A 19656-nucleotide genomic window follows, 5' to 3' on the forward strand; every position below is an offset into this window, starting at 1 on the left:
CCCTTGATCATCTGTGACGCCCCCGATTTGACCGTACACTAATCATGCACGCAAATGTGTACGATCAAGATCAGGGACTCACGGGAAGATATCACAACACAACTCTACAACATAAATAAGTCATACAAGCATCATAATACAAGCCAGGGGCCTCGAGGGCTCGAATACAATTGCTCGATCATAGATGAGTCAGCGGAAGCAACAATATCTGAGTACAAACATAAGTTAAACAAGTTTGCCTTAAGAAGGCTAGCACAAAAGTAGCAACGATCGAAAAGGCAAGGCCTCCTGCCTGGGACCTCCTAACTACTCCTCGAAGCCGAACTCCATGTAGAATCATCCTCGGGATCTCTAGCTCCTGGACTCCAGCATCTGGTTGCAACAACCAGGTATAGAAAGGGGAAAAGAGGGAGAAAAGCAACCGTGAGTACTCATCCAAAGTACTCGCAAGCAAGGAGCTACACTACATATGCATGGGTATATGTGTAAAGGGCCATATCAGTGGACTGAACTGCAGAATGTCAGAATAAGAGGGGGATAGCTAATCCTGTCGAAGACTACGCTTCTGGCAGCCTCCATCTTGCAGCATGTAGAAGAGAGTAGATTGAAGTCCTCCAAGTAGCATCGTATAGCATAATCCTACCCGGCGATCCCCTCCTCGTCGCCCTGTTAGAGAGCGATCACCGGATTATATCTGGCACTTGGAAGGGTGTGTTTTATTAAGTATCCAGTTCTAGTTGTCATAAGGTCAAGGTACAACTCTGGGTCGTCCTTTTACCGAGGGACACGGCTATTCGAATAGATAAACTTCCCTGCAGGGGTGCACAACATAACCCAACACGCTCGATCCCATTTGGCCGGACACACTTTTCTGGGTCATGCCCGGCCGCGGAAGATCAACACATCGCAGCCCCACCTAGGCTCAACAGAGAGGTCAACACGCCGATCTAAATCCTATGCGCGCAGGGGTCTGGGCCCATCGCCCATTGCACACCTGCACGTTGCGTGCGCGACCGGAAGCAGACCTAGCCTAGTAGGCGTTCCAGTCCAATCCGACGCGCGCCGCTCCGTCGCTGACGTCAAGAAGAGCTTCGGCTGATACCACGACGTCGGGATACCCATAACTACTCCCGCATAGATGGTTAGTGCGTATAGACCAAATGGCCAGACTCAGATCAAATACCCAGAACTCGTTAAGCGTGTTATTTGAAGTAACCGCGAACGCCGTCCAGGGCCAGGCCCACCTCTCTCCTGGGTGGTCTCAACCTGCCCTGTCGCTCCGCCACAAAGTAACAGTCGGGGGCCGTCAGGAACCCAGGCCCACCTCTACCGGGATGGAGCCACCTGTCCTTTCAGCCCCCTCATCAAAATCACTTGCGGGTACTCAACGAGCCGACCCGACTTTAGTCACCACATGTGTCATGTATATAAAGTATATAGTATATACCCGTGATCACCTCCCAAAGTGATCACGGCCCAGTAGTATAGCATGGCAGACGGACAAGAGTGTAGGGCCACTGATGGAACACTAGCATCCTATACTAAGCAGTAGGATGGCAGGTAAGGGTAACAACTGTAGCAACAATGACAGACTATGCAGCAGAATAGGATTAACGAAAGCAGTAACATGCTACACTACTCTAATGCAAGCAGTAGAGAGAAGAATAGGCGATATCTGGTGATCAAGGGGGGGCTTGCCTGATTGCTCTGGCAAGAAGGAGGGGTCGTCAACAGCGTAGTCGGTCGGGGCAGCAACAGCGTCAGTCTCGTAGTCTACCGGAGAGAAGAGGGGGAAGAAACAGTAAATACAATGCAAACATAAGCATGACGATGCGTGACATGACAATGAGCGGTGCTAGGTGTGCCCTAACGCGGCAGTAGGTGGTACCGGCGAAGGGGGGGGCATCCGGGAAAGTATTCCCGATGTTTCGCGTTTTCGGACAGATGGACCGGAGGTGAAATGTTGCAGGTTCACTATGCTAGGGACGTGTGGTGAACGAACGGAATGCGTATTCGGATTCGTCTCGTCGTTCTGAGCAACTTTCATGTACAAAGTATTTTCATCCGAGGTACGGTTTATTTTATATTAATTTTCAAAGCTTAAAATCATTTTTAGAATTAACAGAATTAATTTAATTCGAAACTGGATTTATGACATCAGCATGATGTCATGCTGACGTCAGCAGTCAACAGGGGTTGACTGGTCAACCTGGCGCGTGGGTCCTACATGTCATAGGCTTAGGTTAACTAAATTGGTTTAGTTAATTAAATAGGTGTTTAGGTTAACTAATTATGCTTAAATTAACTTAATTAATTAATTATTTATTTATTTTAAATTATTTTTATATTTTTTTATCTTTCATTTTTTTTAAACATTCTGGAGGCGGGGCCCTCCTGTCATTGACCCCAGGGGGCCTAGCGGATCGGCGCTTGGGCACACGCGCAGGGGCGCGGCAGCGGCCACAGCAGAGGCTGGCGGCGCTAGCCGGCGGCCAGGGGCTAGCTAGGACGGCCGTTGGCGCGGGGCAAACGGCGGACGGGCGCAACCGGTGATGTGCGTGGGGCGGAGCGGCAGGCGACTGTGAAGCGTGAGAGGGCGCGGGCGGCGCGGGGATGCATGGGAGCACGGATCGGGCGACGGGGATCGTGAGCGCACGAGGGGAGGGCGCGGGTGACCGCGGCGAGCGGCGACAGCCAGGTCCGCGGGCACGCACGGCAATAATAGGAAGAAGGAGGAGACGGCGGGGGTCCTCACGTTCGGTGCTGGGAAGAGGGGCGGCGTGGCTCGGGGTGGTCCGGCGAGGGAGAGGACGAGGTAGACGACGGCGACGGGGACGAGGAAGTCCGGCGACGGGAGGCTCCGCGCGGCGGCGGCGGCCTCAGGGCGCCGCGGGTGTCGGGGGCGAGGCGGGGAGACGACGGCGATGAGGCCCGGCGTGTCGAGGCCGTGAGCCGCAGCGGCGGCGAGGCAGCGCCAGGAACGGGCGCCAGCGTCTTGGGGGGCGCGGCGAGGCTCAGTGGAGCCGGTGATGGAGAGGCGGGGGCGGTGCAGTCCGGCGCGAGGGCGAGGAGGCGACGGCGTTGACGGAGTCGGGCGGCGCTGGGGATGGGCGCAGGTGGCGGGGGCGCGAGGCGGCGCGGAATCGGGCTCCTCCTCGAGCTAGATCCAGCGTGTGGGGGGGAGGGACGAAGGAGAGAGTGGGGGTCGTGGGGGAGTGGGATGACCGGGCTAGGGTTCGATGGGGAGTGGGGGTTAGGCGCAGCTGGTGGGCTGGCCTGGTGGTCTGGTGGTCTGCTGGGCCGTGGCCTAGTGGGCCAGGGTTTTTTTTTCTGTTCTGTTTTATTTTAGATACACATTGTTTTTAGCTTAGAAAAAAATGATAACAACTCCTAAATTGATGTTTGAGAACCACCCACTGCCATAAATGTTTTACCCCGAAATAAATTAGTTTAGAATTTTATTAATCGAAAAAGGTATTCACTTAATTGTTTTGCTGCAGTTCTAATCACTTTAGAGTAATTAATTATTTTATAAAAATGTTGTTTCTCCCCCAATACTATCGATGATTTAATTGTCACAATAAGAACATTTTAGTTTTGAGAATTGAAAACTTTTATTGTTTGACTTCAATTCAAATTTGAATTTGGATCGGTTCTGAACTAACGCGAGATTATCAATAGTAATCGAGGTGACATGGCATCATTACCAGAGGGTTACTGTAGCTTGTTTACCCGGGCGTCACATCGAGCCCTCGACCACTCGGCGACCCTCTTTTCCCTCGGTGACCCTCTTTTTCTACTTTTCCTACTTCTTTTTTTCATCTTCTACTTCTACTTATTTTTTTTCATCTCCACTTCTACTTCCTTTTCTTCTTCTTCCTTCTTTTACTTCTTCCTCTTGTCTTCTTTTTCTTCTTCATTTTCCTTATTTTCCTTCTTCCTCTTGTCTTCTTTTTCTTCTTCAACTAATCAACTAAAATCTACTAACCTAAAATCAACTAAAATCTATTAACCTAAAAGCATGGCTTGCTGCTTTGCTTGGCAGGCCAGCTGGCTGGTGTTCCTCTGCTTTCTCTTTGCCACTGCTTTAATTTTCACTTGCCTCTTTTTTTGTTTTCATTGTGGGAAATTGCTTCTTGGTTGAATAAACCAAAGAGTACTGTCCATTCATCTAAAATTTGTAAAGAAGGAGGCCAACTTCCTGGGTAACCATTATATAGACTAAAAATAGCACTGTCCATATCATCATGACGAAACAGAGCTAAAAGCATATTGAGGCCAAACAGAGACCTAATCAGCATGGCAAAAAACAAATTGACAGGCTGACCAATTAACCAAAGGAAGCATGATCCAACTAACAGCAAGTCCGCCTGAACACCCACAATCCACAAGCAAATTGACAGCCTGGCGAGTGAAAACTTAAGAAGAGTGACCCAACTAACAGCAAATACATGTCTCGTCAATGTGCATGCCAGCATCACCATCTACTCATAAAGTGCGTCAAGTTGTTAAATACGCTAAGTCAAGACAAGCTCAACATTTTAGGGACAAAGAAAGTGGGCATCAAAACCAAACAATGTACTAATAGTAGTAGGAGTACTAACATGAATAGTGGATAGACAGTAGATTTTAGTCCTTCTTTTCTTCTTTTTCTGTTTTCTTTTTTCTTCTTCTTGTTTTTTCTATGTTTTCTCCTCCTAGTCCTTTTAGGTCTTCTTTCTTTCTTGCTTTCTTTTCTTTTCTTGTTCTTGGGCTTATATCTAACTAAGTAATTAACCTAAAGAAACTAACTAAGTAATTAACCTAAAAAAATAACTAACTAACTAATTAATTAACCTATGTACAGTAGGGTAAAACAAGTAACTAATTAACCTAAAAAACTAACTAACTATAACTAACTAACTAATTAACCTAAATCAAAAAACAGCAACAAAAAAAGACGGAAAAAAGGAAAAAGAAGCCTCACCAGGGGGCGGAGCGGCACGGGCGGCGGACGGCCTAAGCGTCGGGGCGCCGGGGCAGCGGGGGGTCGGGGGCGCGGAGCGGAACGCCGGGCGGCGGGGGGCGGAGCAGCGATGGGCGGCGGGGGGCCTGAGCGCCGGGGCGGCGGGGGGCGCGGGACGGTGGGGGGTCGGGGGCGTCGGCGGCGGTGGTGGTCGGGGGCGGCGGGGTCGGTGGGGTCGGTGGGGTCGGGGCGGCGGAGATGGTGGGGGTCGACGGCGGGGCACAGAGGCGGCGCGGGTGAGGTGAGGGAGAGAGAGGGGGGTGGGGCGCGGGGCGACCGTTTTTTAGTTAGCTTTTTGTCGTCAGCTCTTTCTTTGCCGTCAGCTTTTATGAAGCTGAGGGCAAAGACCTCCTTTGCCGTCAGCTAGCTGACGGCAAAGAGCTGGCTGACGGCAAAGATCCTGATTCCAGTAGTGCATTATGCATTATTATCGGGGTTTGCACTTTTTATTGTGAGCATTGCACATTTATATCTTTATTTAGTTTTTATTAGTATTCTTTGTTTTCTTGTGTCTACATGTGTTTTAGAGCTACCTACGACCAAGCATGGACAAAAACATAAATTCTTAGTGCCATGGTATGATAAAAGTCATTCTACTTTATAAAACGGCCATGCATGTATGGGAAAATATATATTTTTTCCTTTATTTTCAATCTTTTCCATGGGCCAAATACAAAAACTGAATAAAATGACATGTCTTAATAAACAAAAAATGGCATCTCTTCTAATAAACAAAAAATGGCATGTCTTAACAATAAAATGCCATCAATTCTAGTAAACAAAAAACATCATCTCTTAATAAACAAAAATGCCGTCTATTTAGAATAAAAAAAGGCCATCTCTTTATAATAAAAAATGACATCTCGTAATAATAAAAAAGGCATCTCTTAATAATAAAAAATTCCATGTCATAATAATAAAAATGCCATCTACAAAAACAATTGACTTGTGAGAAAAATGTATTTAATTGCCATGTAACATATTTCGCAAAATTATTAAAACTATCATGAAAATAAAAATGCCATGTAGCAGAAAAAAGGGCTTGGGTGCCGTGTAACATATTTTACAAAAATATTAAAACTGTCATGGCAAATTTTCTAGAAAAGTGCCATGTAGCAAAAAGAAGGAAGGCCTAGGATTCAAGTCCAGGTCTACCATGTGCAAGCTGGCCAGTGCAGTGCACAAGACTGATTTGAAAAGTAAAAGGTTTGCTGGATTTTATTGTACACAGATTAGGTTTTTTAAGTACCATATTTTTATAAAAGGAAGTAAAATATTTATAAGAAGCTAGACACAGATGTGGTCATCCGGCTAGCAACACCCACACCACACATACAAGTTCTAGCCTACTCTCTCACCAAAGGTTCTAGACGTCCAACTTCTGCCATCTGCCAATCTTTTAGCTCATCCATAATCTGGCCAACCAAGAGATGTGGTGCCCATTGCTGGCCCTTGCATCCCAAAACTCGTTCATTCCGTTGTTTCCATATAGACCAAGCTATGACTATGACCAACGTGTCGAAGCCTCTCCTTTTCTTTGTTGGGATTGCCTTCCTAGCCTCCAACCACCATGCGGCAAAGGTGGTATTTTGAACCGGATGGGATGTTCCGACTCCAACTTTGGTGAAGAATAAGTGACACACTTCTTTAGCATACCCATAATGCACCAATATATGATCCACAGTGTCTTTCTCTTGAAGGCAGAGATAGTAAACAGTCGTACCATCCTGCAGTTCATGCCTCGCACGCCTATTCGATGTCCACAACATATATTGGGCGGCCAGCCAAGTGAAGATTTTGCATTTGAGTATAGCTCCACTTCTCCGTATGCATTCATACGTTGGAGATCTCTTGAGCCCGCAGCGCAAGGCCAGGCGAATGCATCTGGATCCTTGCACGAACTAGTTCAAAATATGACGTGACATCAGCCCTGCTCTGAGATCCGTGAAACGGTGAGGAGGGAGTTCGTTGGGAGTTGTTATTAATCTGGCGGACGTCAGATAACGTTTTCGAGAAAAAAACTGGAGCATAAAGGAAAAAAAGTCAATGACTGCACGCAAAGAAACACTTTGAGATTTGGAAACCAGATCACCAAATCAACACTTTGTGCTTTGCTTGCGTGCCAGGCGATGGTCGAGAGCGCCGCCGCTGCCGGGCAATCATCCTCGGCGAGGAAGTCTGGGGTGCCGGTGTTCGTGATGATGCCGCTGGACACGGTCAAGACATGCTGCGGGAGCGGTCTGAACCACCGGAAGACCATGGCGCGGGATCTGGCGGCTCTCAAGAGCTCGGGCGTGGAGGGAATCATGGTGGGCGTGTGGTGGGGCGTCGTGGAGGGCGAGGAGCCGGGGCTGTACAACTTCGAAGGGTACATGAAGCTCGTCGAGATGGCGCGCGATGCCAGGCTCAAGGTCCAGGCCGTCATGTCCTTCCACCAGTGCGGCGGCAACGTCGGTGACACCGTCAAGTGAGGCCATTTCGTCCGATCCCCTTCTTATTTTTTGCGGCGTTTGTGACATTTGGGTGCTCGTCTTCGTGGGTGATGGCAGCATCCCGCTGCCGCGGTGGGTGGTGGAGGAGATGGACAAAGACCAGGACCTCGCCTACACTGACCAATGCGGACGCCGCAGCTACGAGTACGTGTCGCTCGGCTGCGACGACATGCCCGTCCTCGACGGACGCACGCCCATCCGGTGCTACACCGACTTCATGCGCGCCTTTCGCGACCATTTCGCCGCCTTCCTCGGGGACGCCACCGATCGCGCGCATGCTGGGCCGCCACGGCGCCGTGCTCAACTTCACCTGCGTGGAGATGCGCGACCAGGAGCAGCCACGGGACGCGCGGTGCCGTCCCGAGGGCCTGGTGCGGCGCGTGGCCGCGGCCGCCCGCGAGGCCGGCGTCCGCCTGGCCGGTGAGAACGCGCTGCCCCGGTACGACGATGCGGCGCACGACCAGGTGGTGGCCACGGCTCAGGAGGAGCGGATGGTGGCGTTCACGTACCTCCGCATGGGCCCCGACCTGTTCCAGCCCGACAACTGGCGCCGCTTCGCCTCATTCGTGACACGGGTGAGCCAAGCCGGCTAATCCTCCTCGGTCGCTGCGTTCCGGTAGGCTCACGCTCGGCGTCCACTGCAACGATGTTGCACGTCCTTTTTTTTATGAGGGGGGTGTCCGGGTGTTGCACGTATAATATAACCCCGGGGATCTGTGGGAACGTACAATGAAGAGCCCCTTTTCACGGACTGAAGTATCTACTCCCGAGTTTAAATGATGTTTGATTAACAGTAAAAATCAAGACAAATAGTAAAAACATAAAAAAAAATCCTATTTTTTTGGTAAACTTTGATATTTATTTTGTGTGCTTGGAAAAAATTACTATAAAGGGACATTTGTTGAAGTTGCTCCAAAAATACTATTTTTTAAAGCCTTTTGGAATATTGATTTTTTTTTTGCCGTGACTTCCCCAAATGTCATTTTGTAATGAATGTCACACATACAAAAATATTTGTTAAAGCTTATGACACAAAAAGTTTATAATGTTTTGATTTTTTTTTATTTTACTGTTCACCCCGAGCTCATTTGAGCTCGGGAGGAGAAAAGTACTTTCACCATTTCACTCTCCATCTTCTCTTCTCACACCTATGTGTAAGATTTTGATGATATGGCACCCACTATAGTCTAGTAGTACGACATGGCACACACTACAGCCTGCCTAGTTTTACAGCATGATCGACGTTCCACCCCATGACGAGTCGAGTTCTTGTGGCAGTAAAGATGCACGTGGATGGGCACATGGCTCGTGGCTCCGTGGGTGTCGCATCGGTTGACACATTGCACAATTGTCTTCTCTCTATGCAAAAGACAAGCAATGCATGGTAACGGTGTAAGGAAGAGAAGCGTACTATAACACGACTCCATGGGCGACCTTCAGATAGTCATCCACACCCCATGCCATAGCCATCCACCGCGCCACCCCACGCACTCCGTCATGCCCTTGGTGAGGCCTATGGTGACCCTTGGTCGCAGGCCCGCCAAAGCCTAGATCGGGCCAGACCGACCGCGACCTCATGCCCACCGCCTCTTTGCAGCATCCAGGCCCTGTCGCACCAAAGCGGACCTCCGTCCCAGGTGCCAGCCAAGAGTAGGAGAGGTGTCGGCCAGGAGAAATTGGCCCCTTGCCGCCATCACTGGAGCCTGCCCGAGCTTCACCGACGATTCCTCTGGCGGCAGCGGGACGGGGAAGATGAGGAGAGGGTGTGGCGGCGTAGGAAGGATTTCACCGCCAGTGACGCCAGAGAAGGGCGACGCAGAGATGTTTTTTTTTTTCGTGTTCCGCAACTTCACCCCTTCTCTGAACTGAATCTCTAGCAACAGTTGTATTCCAATGGTCCGAACAGTTGAGATCACCCACAAGAGAACAAAACACCTACTCGGCACCAAACGCGAGTCCGACGGAAGCCGGGGCCCACACTCACTTCACTCTCGTCAGCTACCTTCCGAACTCTCTCAACGTCGCAAGTCGATCGCAACAACTCCCGGCTCTGGCCGTCGCTGTCCACCCACACCCGCCCACCATGTCGCTCATCCGCTACTTGCCGTCGCCGTACCTTCCCCTCCCCTCTGCCGCGGCCCGCCGCCGTGGATTCCTCCAGTCCGCCGCGCCTCCCGGTGCCCGTGCCGCCGCTGTCCATGTCCTCGCCGCGAACCGCGTCGTGGTGCGACACTGGGCCTCCTACACCAATTAACCTTCTCGCTCACAGGCCAATGCTGGCCATGGGTTTGACGAATCGCTCGTGACTGAGCTTCCTTCCTCTTTGCTCTTGCAGCTGGGGTGCGGGCTGGTGACGCTGGACTACCTGGCCACGGTGGACGCGTACCCGCGGCCCGACGACAAGATCCGCAGCGGGGAGCTGCAGGTACCCTACCCCTTCCGTGCGCGCGGTTGCCTGCCTACCTAGACCTAGTTCCCCCTCCACGAGCTGGATTTGCGGCTGGGTGTATGCTGTACTGCACTAGTGGCCATTCCCTGGTGGTTCTTTGTGTGCGCAGATATCGGGAGGCGGGAACGCCGGGAACGCATTGACAGGCGCTGCTCGTCTGGGCCTCAACACCAGGCTCATCTCCAAGGTAGTAGTAAATTCCTCCACCTCGTCTTGTGGCAATATTTTCTCCTCACGGATTTTCCATTGAGATGGTAGGATCACGTAAAACTTGATCCCTCAGAAATTTTATTTTACCAATTCTTTCAAACATTTGCTTGAACAATTGGAACAAATTCATCACATTTCAAAATAAAACACCTCCGATCCATATTAATTGTCGCTCGTTTAGTACAAAGTCAAAAGAGACATTGGCCCAAGCTACACAAAAAAGCTTTGTCTTCCTTGGTCTTGTAGTTGCACGACCAGCCGCTCTTTTTTTATGTTTTGGTATCCTTGACCCCCTTCACCTCCTCTACCTCGGCACTTCTCATCATCTCTTGGGTACATGACATTGACATGGCAATGTCGTCCAGGCCGAGTGTGTGGCTTACATTTAATTGTTCCATGGAATCGGCCGCATCATCATTCATTCGCTCACTACAAAAGCACTAAAAAAACTACTCCTTCCATTCCTAAATATAAACCCTTTTAGAGATTCCAATATGGAATACATACAGAGCAAAATGAGTTGATCTACACTTTGAAATATGTCTAGATACATTCGTATGTAGTACGTATTGAAATCTCTAAAAAGACTTATATTTAGAAACGGGTGGAGTAGCAATCAATATCGCGTCATGCATCACTCTCTTGAGCAATTGCAACAAAACGAAAAACATGGAAACTTTTACCTTGCGAGCATATCCTCGAGCACGTCAGCGTCGCTCCTAGTCTCGTCTGAATCCATGTCTTCTTCCACCACCGGAGTTGGAGGGGGTGTCGGCGCTACTGCATGAGGCCGAGGGGGGCGGCAGCCTTCTTCTTCGTCCCGGCCGTCATGCTGTCCGCCTTGGTCGATGGCCGACGGTCCCGTTTGCCGGTCAGAGCCGACAAGGGTAGTAGGGTGGCGGCGGCGGAGCAAGCAACGACCACCGCCGGTGACCAAGAGCTCTCGTTAACGTTCTTCCCTTGGCAGCTCTAGTTGGCGAGATAAAGAGGCTTCTTTCTGTAGGCCCAGAGCATGTGATATCACATGCGAGTAGGAGTAGAAATAAAGTTAGTCATATGTTAGCCCAAATGGGACTTTCGATCCCTCGTACTGCTGTTTGGTTGCGGAACGGACCTGATGAGATTGGTACCTTATGCCAGTAGGATTGGAATGAGCTACCCTGATTAATACAATCCTTTCCATTCACAAAAAAAAAAAGATAACGTTCTTCCCTTGGCGCTGCCGTTTTGGTCCTTGTGGCGCCGAATTCGCGGCCGGCGGTGGGTCTCTGGCGCCAGCGAGGGCGGCTAGAAGCGGGGCTCTCCATTTCGTTGACATCGAGGCCGGGGACAGCCGGCGGCAGGGCGAGCGGCATCGGCATCGGGGATTGAGCGGGAAAGATGTGGGCAAGTGGGAAGCAGCGGGGCTCGGCCTTATTTTTCCTGAGAACGGTCGCGGCTGGACTAAATTTGAGCTAGTGAGGGAAAGTTTTAGGGGGAAAAGTCATACTTGAGGAACTAAACTGTATAAGGGATTTGCTAGATGATGATTAATCCCCTAAAAGAAAATTTCCCCCTCAAATATAACTTTTAAGAGATATCCTAGAGATGCCCTAAGCTTTACTGAACTTCACTCAACTTATGTCTTTTCAGGTGGCCAACGATGAAATAGGAGGAACTGTTCTTTCGGAACTTGAGGAAGCTGGGATTGACGTGTCACATCTTATAGTAAGGCTTGAATTACGACTGAACTATTTCATCATGTGCATGCAAGTGACGATATGGTCATAGGCAAGGCACAATACTTTCTAACTGTTTCCCCAAAATAAACATTCAGATTTGTAGCATTCTGTTTTCCGGGCTCATATATTTGTTTCGAGAAAACGCAAAAGACTTTGCGTTTCATTTCATTGAACATGAAGAGAATACAGGTACAAGTACAACCTCCCAGCAGGAGGGACACACGCACACACACCACCGTCCTCACCAAATGAGCAGGTGAGGAGGTGCCACCACCTACAGACAGCAACGACGAAAGGTCTCGCCTTGTCCAGCCTCTAACCATGAATGGCGAGGAAGCTAGACTCAGGGCTCATATATTTGTTGCTGCCACCAGGAGGATAGCAGCATCCCTTTCAGACAGTACCACTGAAATTATGTCCACTACCCAAGAATAAATAAACATAACTGAAATACTGAACGTGGGTACTTCTAACATGGATAGAAAACACCAGTAAGGTGTATCTCTAATACTCTGTTTTAGCGGATATGTCTAATACTTAAGGTGGATGGTACTAATTCTCTAGAAAGAGAAATTACACGACCACACAATTTGTTCTTGTGTTCAAGAAATAAAAATACACGTCATCAGTTAAACCACCCATTTTGACCATGATATGTCTTCTACAGAGAGTCAAAGCATTAGCAGATGAGAGATGCATGTGAAATCTATAGTGAAATATCAGACTGGACTTCCCTTCGATTTTTTGTCTCATATTCTATGTGATTCTGCTTTGCAGATCTCTGATGGTGGAAACACAACATTTGTTTATGTCATTATTGATAAGAAAACGTGAGAATATATCTTTTCTTCATCATCATTATTTAAAGGCAGCTAGTGCTTAGTTTCATCCGGTACCTTCCTGAACAGATGATTCTGGAATAGTTATAACTAGGTGAGTGAAACAGTCAACACAGCTGAAGGTAGATTTGCCGGTCATCTTGTCTACTCTGCCAGTAGTACATATAGATAAATTTCCCAAAATAAAGTTTCCTATTTATCTGAGTGTCATCTGAAGACCTTGTCATATGAACATCTTTTTCCAACATTCCTTTCTTGTTATGCACTTCGACATGAATTCTTTTGACAACATAACATAAAATTGTTACTAAAAGGCCTCCACGGTGTTCGTTCTGGATACTGCATGTTTAGATCAGACATACAATTTAGAGTATACATAGAAACAAAGGACAATATTTTCTACACATAACCATTCTGTCATTTGCTGTCCACTTTCATTGTTTTACTGGTTCCTGAATCAATTTCTACATGACTGAAACTGTTAACCTTGTTTGAGAATAGGGTTATGGTACACTGCTCTTATTCAACTTTTGCAATTTACTTTATGGCATCATAAACAAATTATCATACACGTACTTATAAAACTCTTTGCGTTTGTAGGAAAACCCGAACATGTATAATCACGTCAGGCTACCCTCCAATGGTTCCTTGTGACATATCAATGTCAAATTTGTCAGCTGCACTACAAGATGTAAACTTGCTATACCTAGACGGATATTCACATGAAATGGCACTATCTGTTGGTAAGCAGGTAGGTTTATTTTTTTCAAGTTGTTGCAGCATTAATTCACTGATACGTACATCATACATGTTTTTGTTTTGCCATTTTGTATGTGTTGTTCAATCTTCAAAAGTCCAGGTGTATCCTTAGTGGCAAACTAATTATTTTCCTTCTTGTTATTTAGAAGATTTAAATTGAATTTCTATAGATAACTAGTAGTATACTACGGTAACACTGCATAAAACCTGCAAGATAAATATATCCCAGTTGAGTGTGTTGCATGATGCACAGGCTGATCTGATGAAGATTCCAATACTGGTTGATGCGGAACCAGAAAGAACAAAGACAGAACTGGAGCATCTGCTCGACCTATCGAGTTACATTGTCTGTTCGGGTAAATTTCCAGAGGTATCATGAGGCCATGACACATTTTAGCAGAAGTGAATATTCCTTGTGTCCAATTGTATGCTCTCAGTACACCTTTCGTTGCTTTATGCACACACTAATTTCAGTGACGTCTTCTTTTTAAAGAAATGGACATCAATTTCATGCATTCCCTCTGCACTACTAGAGATTCTTGTGCAATATCCCCGTGCGAGGTTCGTCATTGCAACCCTTGGAGAAAACGGGTGCATGATGCTTGAGAGGATCGAAGGTGATCAGCTTTGAAAACTTTTGGTCTTGTCCTGATAAGAATAACACCAGCAAGGATCAACATGATGCGTAATTGTGGCCTTCGAGATTTTTCAGGCTCATTTTATTTTATTTTCTGGTCATCCGGTACCTTCCTGAACAGATGATTCTGGAATAGATGCGGTAGATATTGGGAATGTTGCTGAGTCCTTAAGGCTTAAAGTGCATAAAGATGACAATCTGCCAACTTGTGTATCATCCAAGGTATGAAAAAATTGACAATGTTTCTGGTCCTCACAGCCATTTAATAATGTCGGGTCACCGGAATTACTGAAGAAACTGACATCTGTTAGGATTTTACCGTTTTGAAATTTATCATTCTAGTTCATGAGACTCTCTGGAAGAGGGCATGGGACTATACACGGAAGATTGCTGATAGGAACAGCAGAAAAAATCCCCGCTCCAGAGCTTGTTGACACCACCGGTTGTGGCGATGCGTTCATAGGAGCAGTGCTCTACGGTGAGGCATATCAACTTGTTCCTTTCTTATTCATGATATTATCTTTCGCGTATAGGAAGAAGATTGCTACGTATGAATAAGCAGTAGGCGTACTGATTTCTCGCTGGCATAAGTTCAGGCCAGTTATTTTTGCTTTCAAATAGATAGATGGTGACTGTCGAAATTCCCCCCTGTTGATTCTACGCAGGGCTGTGCACAGAGATGGCTCCGGAAAAGATGCTGCCTTTTGCCTGTCAAGTGGTAAAACAGTGCTCAATCTGCTAATGCCACGAAAGAAGTGGCTTTATTCCGACTGAGATGTACACTGAGAGCGTGCTTGGTTTGGTTTGGTTTGGTGTTCGTGTGGCAGGCAGGCATCAAATGCAGAGCGATCGGCGCGCGCACCGGCCTACCGTGGCGATCTGATGCCCGCTTGTCCAAGTACTTAGCGTGAGGCACCCTGAAAGAATTGTGTGGAAAAAAAAAGGAACGGCTTGGAGAAGATGCAACATGTTCCTGGCTGTTCACCATGGGAGTGGACTGGAACATGCATGATACTGTATATGGTGCGGTACAAGTGTCATCGTAAAGAGCTCGCGTGACGATGCCATATATGTATGTTTGGTTGAATAAAATCCGTCCATTATGTGGGAATTTCCTGATTTGTTAGTTCAAACAATGCCCGCAATTTATGCAGCACATATGTGAAATTCTTGTGTTCTAGCCCAAGAATTTGGTCACTATATCTCGAAACAATTGGCCACTTTCTGACGATTTCATATAGATACCCAGTAATCCTCACCCCTGCCTTCAGTCCTCGGTTTGACACCAACAATTCCACCTTGTCCCTTCTGTAAAAAAAAAAGAATTTGGCCACTATATACCCTAAAACTTTCATTTTTATAGAAGAGAAGCAGGGTATCAATTACAAGAATCGCACGGAAACATGCGAACAATAGCGCCGCAATTCACCCACACCTACACCACACTAAGTAGGCTAACCCCTCACAAATCGGTCACCACCTGAAGCTCCAGCATGTTCCCAGTCGTCCCAACCCGGGACAGATCGTTGCATGTTGAGGTTAGCGAACACTCGCGTTTCTCTGTTTCCACAGGTTCAAACCCTTGACGATCAGTAGGCATCGTATAACAGACTAGTGAATTTTCAGCACTAGTTATTCTGCACCTAGTTAAGAACAAGGAACACAATAACCAGGGAATGAAACCCTCTGTCCCTAGTTATTCTGTAAGAACTTAGCTGGAGAGTAGTCCCTAGTGATTTTTTACAGAATAACTAGTGAATAACCAGTCTATGGACTACTCTCCAGCTAAGAATTTTCATGAGGCACTCTTTTCTCCTAATAATACTATCAAGCATGCATAATCAAATGCCTCACAATGCCAGCAGGCAATCAACAACATGTACCACAAACAGGCGTTTTTGGCGCTAGAATAGTATATGGCTCATAGAAATATGACCAACAGCTAGGTAGTGGAAATTCTGCTCTTCTATTACAGCGTGACAAAGATTACTAGCATCTAAGGCCTCCTAATAAAAAGGCCCGTATGACCGACAGGTTAAACACCAACCCATCTAAGAAAATATCTCCACCACACAACCTAGTTAATTACTGTACAAGGAACATCTTCACCTCTCGTGTGAAGGAAACCCTACGGACCAGCTACTAGTACCATCACCGGTTTTATTGTCCACGAAGCCCGCCAAATGCTAAAGACGGGACAGCCTCTGACTCTGAGAGTGCTGCTTAAGCCCAGTCGTCGAGTTCAAAGTCAAATATAAGGCCTGTAGAATCCAATCCGGAAGAGTCCCTCTGCTGAGCAGCTTCTAACAATAATTCATCTGCAGGGGGGCTTAGAAAACCATCAAGATGAGCTTCATCTGGACTAAGACTGCCACCATAATTCAGAGGATGCAAAGTTTGCTTAGGAGCATTTGTCTGGGTACCACCACCTGTTGTATGAATGGGCAAGCCATGCCCATTAGAAGTCATCAGGTTTACCGCTGACGCAACAGACTCGGCGTGAAGGCCCCCCTCCCCTTGGTTTGCACCGGCATCCAGAGGTTGGGGGGAAGTCCTCACAGGCTGCTGGGAATGTGAAGTACTGGTATTGTAAGCAGAATCATCCAATACTCCCAGATCCGATGCCACACTAGCAAGTATGTCTTGCCAGCTTTGTGTGGAAACATCGATTACTGGTTCTGGCAGGAATTGTCTTCTCTCATTCATAAGCGAGGTGCACCGGGAAAGTTGAGGTCCTACGCCATGCACTACATTTGAGGCAGCCTGAGAAGATGGTGCCAGCTGACCTTGTTGCCCCTGAGATGCTATTGGCGCACTGAGAGATCTCTGAGGGGCACTTTTCTTGACAGTACCACTGAAAGGATTGGTTCCTTGTGGTTGAACTTGCTGAGATACATGAGCAGTATTAGTTCCTGGTATAGCTTGAACTGGCTGTGATACATGTGGCAATGCATTGTTCATAAGGGACAGGGTACTGATTGGAGCACTAGAACCAAATCGGTTAGCATTTCGGATTGTGTGACCTGGAGAAGCTGTACCTACTCTTTTGAAGTTTCCACGTGAATGGATGTTTTGAGCAGTGTGGACATTGTTTGTACTTCTCACCGCTTTTGTCGCAAGGGATGCTCTTGGTGTACTGATAGTCCGTCCTACATTCAGTGAGACTCTAACTGAAGTGTGTCTTTGTTGGTTTTGGCTCATAACATGCAGAAGAGGACTTCTGTTTGCAAAAGACGAGACTTGACACTGTATATCCTTCTTAATGGATGGTGCCATTGTTGGGTAGATGGCATTCTGGCATTGTTCTGGACGAGATGCTGGAAGACTTTTAGACTTGAATGCTTGCCGCAGCTGTTTCCACTTTGATTCCTTATCCGTAGCATGACAATGATCATTAAGCTGGATACCTTTACCCCAATAATTACATGGAGCTGGAGCATCGCATACAAAACAGTGACACTGCATTTAAGAAGTAACAATGAAATGGCATAAAAATGTACATTGTCTAATGATACTCAACTAGTATTCACCAACAGCATCATGTAGTTAACACTTGTTACTTACCATGCTACAATGCTTCACATGAGAAGTAGCGCTGAAGGGCAAGTTAGAACATAGATGGCGTGAATGAGGGAAGTCCCTGCACGCTACCTGCAAAAAAAAAATGAGAACTTGTTGGTTAAACAACGAAGGAATGCTACTGAAGCCTGCCTACAGGTAAAACTGTAGCTTCTATGGAAAGCCCTAAATTATCTTTTGTTAAATTTAACATGAATTAAAAACCACAAATATATTCATAAGCAATAAAGACAGGTAGACATGAATTAATATGTGCCATTAAGCAAACCATCTCCATGTTGCAAGTTGAAAGATGCATCTTTAACCACATTCATAGTATTTGAAACTACTAAATTAATGCAAGCTCTCTAAACAATATCCGTGACTCGATCCAAAGTCACAGATATACATCCAACGAAATCAGCACAAGATGGTCATGCGTAGTACAAAGCATTTCATCTCCATACATAGTGTCAAAACATAACAAGGTACTGCTTATATGGTATGAACAAAATGCATTGCTGTGGATGAAATGGAAGGAAACAAATACCGGTCCTTTCTCCCCAACTATCTGCAATTCATCGGAGCTGCTATCTCCCACACTCCCCTTGTCCTCCCCGATGGTAATCGCCTTCTCAGGGTCACCATCTAGAACCACACAATCATCATCATCCTCATCATCACCACCACCGCCCCCGCCGCCGCCGCCAGGGTTGGCCTTCTTCTGTGGCGGCGAGAACTCACCCATCACCACAAGATCAAAGAAATCGTCTCCATTTGGCTCATCATCATTCAAAAGCTTCCCAAGCCAGTCGTCAACTGGCTTCCTGGGCATGGGAAGGTCCTCCTCGTCGGAGCTGATCTCCACAAAATCCACGACCGACCCCATCCAGCCCCCCGAACCCTAACACGGCCGCGCCCCGGGGTTGGGGCCAGATTGCCCAGATTGGCAAGAACTTGGAGGACCTCCGAGGAACCAAGAAACCCTTGCGAAGACAATAATACTAGGCGGGGAAAGGGGAGCCCAAGATGTCGTCGGCCAGCATGGATCCGGAACCAAATATGGCTCCCAAGAAACGCCTCTAGGAGAAGGCCTAGCTCGCCAGAAGGAAACCTATGGATTCTTGGCTCGGTAGGCGGTCGCCGCCGCCGCACTCAACGGTTCTGCCGCTGGAAAAGGTCCGGAATTTTGGCCGCGATTGGGGGTGAGGAAAGCGCCTGAAAGAAGGAGAACCTGGAGATAAAGCGCAGAAAATTAGAGCAGGGAAGATCGGGAGCGCATGCCCGGCCAAGAACTAGAAATGGATTAGCGTAGCGGAAACACGCAGGGAAAAAAAAGGAGGGGGAGAGAGAGAGGGGTGCCCAACCTGAAGCAGTCCTCTCCTGGATGGAGAAGGGAAGAGGAGGAAGAAGAGGGCAGGGCAGGGCAGGGCAGAGCAGGCCAAGCTTAACTGCTTCTTGTATAGAAAATCTCCCAAGGGATTTCGCTTTTATTTCCGCGCTATATTTTTCTGTTTCATTTATAACAAACATCGTATTGCCGATATTCCTATGTGCCGAAGCCATCAAAAAAGGTGAGCGATGAGGTCATGTGATGGGAGCGCGCCTTTTTTTTAGGTACAACTTGCCGCTGCTTTATTGACTAAGTTTGGAATGTCATCCGAGATTACAGATAAAATAAAATCAGGAGGAGTATGAAACCAAGACTCTGATCTCTCCTCTCCTACCCCTACTCTAGCAAGCTTGTGTGCTGCGACATTGGCTGATCTCCTAACCCAAGCAACCTTGAACTCTGTAAACGAGTTGAGCATGTCCTTAATTTCCTGAATCCAGGGACCAACAGCGGACAACACCTTCTTCTCTTGGCGAATCATCTTCACCAGCGTTTGGCTATCCAACTCCACATGAACCCTTACCGCATTCATATCTGATGCCAACTGTAAAGCACGCCTACACGCAAGGGTCTCCACCGCCTTCGGGTCAGTT

General features: G+C 47.5%; 2 protein-coding genes across 2 annotated transcripts; one reads left to right on the forward strand and one right to left on the reverse strand.

Moving 5' to 3' along the window:
• Window positions 1–7115: 7115 nt before the first annotated feature.
• LOC109751529 (uncharacterized) lies at window positions 7116–14764 on the forward strand. Its single transcript, XM_020310414.4, has 12 exons — window positions 7116–7459; window positions 7555–8072; window positions 9404–9721; window positions 9833–9922; window positions 10056–10133; window positions 11789–11863; window positions 12655–12707; window positions 13317–13467; window positions 13729–13845; window positions 13969–14092; window positions 14234–14334; window positions 14455–14764. The coding sequence occupies exons 1-12, from the start codon at window positions 7135–7137 to the stop codon at window positions 14668–14670; spliced, it is 2166 nt and encodes a 721-aa protein (XP_020166003.2). The 5' UTR covers window positions 7116–7134; the 3' UTR covers window positions 14671–14764.
• A 1243-nt stretch (window positions 14765–16007) lies between these two features.
• Window positions 16008–19150, reverse strand: LOC109751527 (uncharacterized). Its single transcript, XM_020310412.4, has 4 exons — window positions 19038–19150; window positions 18221–18904; window positions 17677–17763; window positions 16008–17571 (listed from the first exon to the last, which is right to left on the reverse strand). The coding sequence occupies exons 2-4, from the start codon at window positions 18557–18559 to the stop codon at window positions 16336–16338; spliced, it is 1662 nt and encodes a 553-aa protein (XP_020166001.1). The 5' UTR covers window positions 18560–18904; window positions 19038–19150; the 3' UTR covers window positions 16008–16335.
• Between the last annotated feature and the right edge of the window lie 506 nt (window positions 19151–19656).

Source organism: Aegilops tauschii, chromosome 1 (assembly GCF_002575655.3).
Source record: "Aegilops tauschii subsp. strangulata cultivar AL8/78 chromosome 1, Aet v6.0, whole genome shotgun sequence".
Lineage (NCBI taxonomy): Eukaryota > Viridiplantae > Streptophyta > Magnoliopsida > Poales > Poaceae > Aegilops > Aegilops tauschii.

What these genes read in the sequence shown, in the direction of transcription:
- LOC109751529 (XM_020310414.4), top strand. Translation starts at nt 7,135, where the DNA reads ATGGTCGAGAGCGCCGCCGCTGCCGGGCAATCATCCTCGGCGAGGAAG. An exon ending in TCGCCTCATTCGTGACACGG is followed by an intron (nt 8,073 to 9,403) that starts GTGAGCCAAGCC and finishes TGGTCCGAACAG; the next exon opens with TTGAGATCACCCACAAGAGA. An exon ending in ACACCAGGCTCATCTCCAAG is followed by an intron (nt 10,134 to 11,788) that starts GTAGTAGTAAAT and finishes ATGTCTTTTCAG; the next exon opens with GTGGCCAACGATGAAATAGG.
- LOC109751527 (XM_020310412.4), bottom strand. Translation starts at nt 18,559, where the DNA reads ATGGGGTCGGTCGTGGATTTTGTGGAGATCAGCTCCGACGAGGAGGAC. An exon ending in TAGTTGGGGAGAAAGGACCG is followed by an intron (nt 17,764 to 18,220) that starts GTATTTGTTTCC and finishes TTTTTTTTGCAG; the next exon opens with GTAGCGTGCAGGGACTTCCC. An exon ending in ATGTGAAGCATTGTAGCATG is followed by an intron (nt 17,572 to 17,676) that starts GTAAGTAACAAG and finishes TCTTAAATGCAG; the next exon opens with TGTCACTGTTTTGTATGCGA.